Source organism: Culicoides brevitarsis, chromosome 1, assembly GCF_036172545.1.
Source record: "Culicoides brevitarsis isolate CSIRO-B50_1 chromosome 1, AGI_CSIRO_Cbre_v1, whole genome shotgun sequence".
Taxonomy (NCBI): Eukaryota; Metazoa; Arthropoda; class Insecta; order Diptera; family Ceratopogonidae; genus Culicoides; species Culicoides brevitarsis.
Window position 1 is genome coordinate 7,661,512 of NC_087085.1, and position 6,532 is coordinate 7,668,043.

The 6,532-nt window shown below is 21.6% G+C and overlaps 1 protein-coding gene across 1 annotated transcript; it reads right to left on the bottom strand.

Annotated features, from left to right (window-relative positions):
- Positions 1 to 756: 756 nt before the first annotated feature.
- LOC134838548 (tetratricopeptide repeat protein 36 homolog) lies at positions 757 to 2,764 on the bottom strand. The gene is made up of 4 exons (XM_063854095.1): positions 2,580 to 2,764; positions 2,329 to 2,520; positions 1,260 to 1,432; positions 757 to 1,201 (listed from the first exon to the last, which is right to left on the bottom strand). The coding sequence occupies exons 1-4, from the start codon at positions 2,704 to 2,706 to the stop codon at positions 1,130 to 1,132; spliced, it is 564 nt and encodes a 187-aa protein (XP_063710165.1). The 5' UTR covers positions 2,707 to 2,764; the 3' UTR covers positions 757 to 1,129.
- Positions 2,765 to 6,532: the final 3,768 nt, after the last annotated feature.

Consider the following 6,532-nt stretch of genomic DNA (forward strand, 5'->3'; position numbering starts at 1 on the left):
AAAAATTTTAATTAACAAAAAAAAATAAATAAATAAATAAAATATTATTCAAATTAATTTATGTTAAAATTAAATTTTCTAAAAGTGCAAAAATTTTATTAAATTAATTTAAAATTTTAATTAAAATTAAAATTAATTTATTGGCAATATTACAATGTTTTTATGAATAATTTGATTTTTTTTTAAATTTTTTAAAATATGTAAAAAATGCCTCACATTGAGTTGATAAATACAACAATTAAAGAAAACAATTCAAAAATTACATTAAAAAAACTTGTGATATTTCCAAAAATGATCATATTAAAGCGCATCGCTGACAAGCCTCTCACACAGAGATGACAATGTTATAAATGATAATTATTTGATCAAAAAATATCGATAAGAGCTGCATGAAGAATAACGTGAAAATTGCAATAAAATATGAAAAAGACTTCATTTAATATTCATGTCGTGTGTCATGTGTGTGTACAGCTAAAAATAATGTACTTTGATGACAAGCCAATAATTTATAGCAAAAATTTGATAAATATATTGATCATCACATTGGAAATTTTTATTTTTTTTTTTCCAAAAAACAAAAAAAAACAAAATAATAATAATAAAGTTTTTAAATGATGAATTACATTTTGATTGTGAATCTTATGAATGGGGAGACTTTATTATTATTATTAAGATGATAATGATTTAGAAGAAGAGATACACGCGATAAGAAAAAGTTGTGAAGGCGCACCTTTATAGTGATTGAACAGTTTTATTATAATTTTATACATTTTTTCTGCCATGTTTCGCCGATAAATTTTATGATATGCTTTAAATTTTTAATTCAAAAATAAGGGAATATTATTGGAACAAGTGAACCTGTCGTAATAATTATAATGTTTTTCGATGTTTGTTTCATTAATTTTTACAACGCAGAGACTTGAAGAGCTTCTTGGCATGCGATTCAACGACGACGACATGTGCACCTGAAGCGCCTGTAATTTAATTGATGGAACGCAAAAAGTAAACTTTCGTCTTCTTAAATGTAATTGAATATTTTTATTTAGCACCTTGCAACAATTGTTTTAAACTTTTTTTCCTCGCGATTATGATTCATTGTAATTATTGTAATTATTTGTGTCAAATACTTTTAGTTCAGCTTATCCATCGCTTGACGTAACATTTGGTTGCACATTGCGGAATACGGATTTATTTCAACCAACTGAAAAATTTTAAAAAAATATTTATTTTTATTTTAAAAAAATTATAAAATAGCAAACCTGTGATTTTGCGAATTGACTTCCTAATTTAGCGGCTTCCTCAAAATCTGCTCTTGCGCCTTCGATGTCGTTTTTAAGTCTTTTTAGGACTCCTCTTTGGCAAAGTGCTCGACATCCTGTTCTGCCAGATGATTTGCATAGCTTCAGAGCTTTGTTAAGATCTTCCATTGCAGCTAAAAAAATATTTAACAAAAAATTAATTTAACAAAAAATATTAATAAAATAAAAATAAATTAAAAAAAATAGATAAATTAATAAATAAAAAAAAAATTAAATAAAAAATTATAAAGTTATTTAAAAAATTTTAAAATTTATTTAAATTATTTGATTATAAAAGAAAATAATTTAAAAATTTTTATATTAAGAGTTATTATTTATTTTAAAAATAATAAGGTAATAATAAAAATATTTAAATATTTTTAATAATTATTTAAAAAAATATATTTTTAATTATTTTTTGAGTAAAAAAAAATTTTTTTTAAGAAAATTTTCATTTATTTAAAAAATTATTGAAAATTTTAATTGAAAATTTAAAAAAAAAATAAAAAAAAATAAATCAAATAAAATAAATATGAAAATTAATAAATTAATTTGAAAATAAATAAAAAAATTAAATTATTTCTTAAATATTAGTTTTGAAATTTTAAAGATAAAAATAATTATGTATAAAATTTTAAACACACAATTCAGTAAATAAAATTATAATTTAAGAATTTTAAAAATAATTAGAAAAATTAAAATTAGTTATTATTTGTGTAAAAATTATATTATTATTTTTTTTAAATATTAAAATATGTCAAGAAATTGTTAAAAATGAATTACAATTTTATATCAAAGGAAAAAAAATAAAACGTATTTAATATTCATAAATCAAACGACGCCATCTATAGTCGAACACTTCAACTAAATCTATATCATTAAATTATCAGACGTATTTACTTTCATTCTCATTAACAATCTTTACAATTATTAAAATTCATCTTAAACCGGTTTTCTTAATGACTGAATTCAATAGAAAATGATTCCTACACTTGCTTAGAACTAAGTAAACAACCATATTTCTACTTACCGTCATTGTCACCTTGAATCCGATACACTTGAGCCCTATTGTTGTAAGGAGCTGCTCTGTGTGGCGCCAAATCCATCGAAATCTCAAATAAATCACAAGCTTTTTCATAATCTCCATTTTCTGCCGCTGCAATTGCTTCTAATTCGGTTTTTCGTGAGTGTTCAACAGCGGAAGTTATTTCACCTTCGTCGTCTTTTTTTTAAGAAAATTCTTTAAAAACTTAATTTTTGGCAGAAAAAAACAAAAATTACCTTGCAAATGATCCAAAACCTCATGTTTATCGTAAACAATGCCATTACCGGAAAAAGTAGGATCAAAAATTGAATCGAGAACTGCACGATCTTTCTCACTTAAAATATCTCTGCTTAAAGTCGACATTTTTAAAAGAATATTTTTCGATATTTTAAAGAAATAATTAATTCGAACGAACTTTACGACGGTTAGAATCAAACTAATCAAGTTTTGTTTAGTTTCTACTAATGTTTGTGTCTCAGATATTAATGATATGTAAATTTTAATGACTAACTGGTTAGTTAGTATTGAATGCGTTAACCAAAGTGTCGTCACAAAATCAATGCAATTTAACACGAGGAAGTTATTTAACTTCAAAATACAAAAAATCAAGTCGATAGATGGAACACTTTAAAATTTTTAAAATAATTTCCGTTAAACATATATAAAAATTTTGTAAAATTAAAATACAAAATATTTTTTTTTTATTAAAAACAGTTTATTTTATTTCCTAGATTTTCATTGTTGTTGTGTTTTCTCACGATTTTCTTTTTTTTTAATAATAGTTATCTTTTTCTTATAGTTTTTAGTGTCTATATAACTTAATAAAGAACAATAATTAAACAAAAAAGGTTGATTTTTAGTAAAATGTAATTAATTACTACAATATTTAACAATAATAATAATTAATAACATTTCTAAGGTTAACTAAGCTAACTTTTTTTTATATAGAAAATAAATTAAGATTTTATACAAAACATAATTTTATGTATGTATGCCGATGTAATATAACAATTTTTTTCTAATATTATGTTCAACAACTTTTTGTTTTTTTTTTTAATTTAATTTAATACGTTATTTTATATTAATATATATTTTTTTTTATTTATAATAATTAACGACTTAAAAATAATGTATTTATGTTTGTTGATGTTGTTTAATAAGTATAGACAAATATCATGTTTAATATGATCGAAAAGTGACGGCAAAGTAATGAATTGATTCTTTTTAAACTTTTTGTTCACTATTATTTTTTTTTTGTATAATTAGATTGATCATAGTTTGAGTTTTTTCTTTGTATTTTGTTTTATCAACTTACTAAAAGGATACAGTCTGTGATAATTTTTTTTTTTGTTTAAAGATGATTTTGTTCAATTATATACAAATTTCAAATAAAATTAAAAAAATAATAAAAAAAAATATTAAGATTGACTCTCTTCAAAGTGAGCTTTTGGCACTTTGATATGATAAAGCAATTGTGTAGGTAATTTATCATATGTATATAGCAAGAAACATGTATGTTTAAGGACCACAAGAATTGTAATAATAACAATATTTTTTTAAAAAATAATAAAAATTAAAAAAAAATAATTTTATTTTTTTTATTAATTTAATTAATAAAAATTTAATTTAAAAAAAAGTAATAAAAAAATTCTTGCAATCGCTATACATATATTTGATAACATTTGGAATAATATAATATTTGTTTATTTTTAACTTTATTATTTTTTTTTTTGTATATAATATTTATCAATGATTCATATCCTATGGTGTTAATAAGCTAAAGAAGCAGTAAACATGATGTACAATGATTGTTTTTATATTTCTATGAAGCAAAGAAGAAATTTTCTTCAGAAAAATTAAACAAAACCAAAATGTGTCATTATTATTATATTTATTTATATATAATAGCTTTTTCTCATTTATTTCGCAATTCATATATTAAATGTATGTTATAATAATGAAGGCAAATATATGTGTTTTATCTTTTTTTTTACGTTAATTCAATAAGTTTTCTTCTTTTTTTAGTTATTAATTTTTTTCTTTTAGCATTTATGATATAATTATAATATAATACCGCGTGTTCTATATATTAATTTTTTTTTGTTATATTAAACACTTAAACTTTTTTTTTTCTCTAAAAACGCTTTTAATGGATTTATACGAATGTGCAATAATATCACGAGTTTTCTATACATCGCAAATGTGCTTTTAATATTTATAATAATCAACATGTTTGAAATTTAATATACACATTATTTTTTATTTATTTATTAATTTTTGTAATTTTTCTTTAAAAGTTGCTTTGTATATTATTTATTAAATTTTTATATTTACAAGCTTTTTAGTCAATATTAACGATAACTACTGTATCATCATCTTGATAGTTTGTAGTCAAATGCATATGGTTTTAATACGATTTTTGCCTCATTTTTTTATTATTTTTTGTTTAATTAGGTAATGGAACACTTTCTTCATTTTTTTTCTTATACGCCTGACACTAAAAGCTCAACTTTTGTTGTTTTTATATTATATTCGCTAATTTTATATAAATATTTTTTTTATATATTTTGTCTCATGATGTTGTTTTTTGTATATTTTAATTTTTTCAGAGTTATTTTTTTAAATAATAATAAAAAAAATAAATAAATTATAAAAAATGGGGAAAAATTATATATTAATGTATATAATATATATATTTTAATATATAATATTGTTATCTATGCTGTAAGAAGGGAAATATGATATCTATGTTCATATAGAAGTATTCGGTGGTTTTTATTATAAGTTCATGTTTGGTTCTATTAAATACGTGCAACATTGCAAAAATTAAATAAAAAAAAATCCAAAGAGGAGCAAAAAAAAAATTAAAACTCTGAATGTTGACTAAATGCTGCTAGTTGAAGCAAAATGTCATGTATGATGTGCACACGTATTTTTTTTACATTCATTCCTATTTCTAGCAAGCACTTTTCAATATTTTTTTTATATATGATGAAGCTTTTTTGTGATATAAGCTAATTTAAAGTGTGTTGGCTTCAAGCATGGCACTGTGTCTTTTATTTTTATCTCTTGATGTTAAATATCATAAGCGAAAGAATCAATCAAATAATGACGCACAATAGCATTTTTTCCGTTATGGGCTAATTAGATCGTTCTTCCATAGATTTTTCGTTCAAAGTCTCTTTTGAGTACAAAAACCGCATAAAATATTTTTTTTTTTAATTTCACAACAATAGATTGACAGATTTTTATTTTATTTATTTTTGGAAGATTTTTTTTTATAACTTGGGTTTCTAGATTTATCAAGCTCTTGGGTTCGTCTTTGTAATATTTTTTTATATAGGATTGTTTTTAGCGCAATTTCACTCTGTTATAAGCCTGTTAAACAGGAAAAAATTTTTAGCTTTAATTTTTTAACAAAGAATTTTTATTAGAAAGAATTTTTTTTTGGAAATTTGCACTCAAAAAAGATTTTGTTGTAGTCGATCGAGGCTCCGTTCTTTTTTTATATATAATAAATATATATATTTTTTGGTTATAAGTCGTAATTATCATATATATTTTAATATTGTGTATATCCTTAAAAGATATTTGGTGTATTTCTTATTTTTTTTTTCAGTACGTCACATGTAAAAAGTTTATATTTAAATTTTTTAATGTTTCTTCTCTTATTTCTAATATTTTTTTTTTGTATTTGTCTTGTAAATATTCAAATCTCAATCAAATCAACCCTGACGGCTAGAATGTCTCTATTTTTTATTTTTTCCGCAGACAAGCTGTTATGCAATGTGATGTGAAGATGAGTTTTCTACTGAGCTGTTTTTTTCTAAGGTATATTTGCTGTGTATGAGCATCATCTATGATGTGATAAATTACTGTGTCATAAATATTTTTAGTAATAATAAGTTTTTTTAATATCTAAATATAGAATTCTGAAGTGAGCTCACTGTTAGTTTTAAGTCTATTCTACGATACATAATTTTTTTTAGATTAATATAGTCAGAATAGATAACGAAATAATATACATAATTAATAATAGACACTGATTTTTGTTTTTTTTTCATCATAAATTGAGTAATAGGAGACATATTAGCGTTAAATATATTTTTTTAACACACTGCGATTTTTTTTTCTACAATTGCAATAAAAAACTAATCATAATGGACACTAATTTTTTCAGATATTTTGT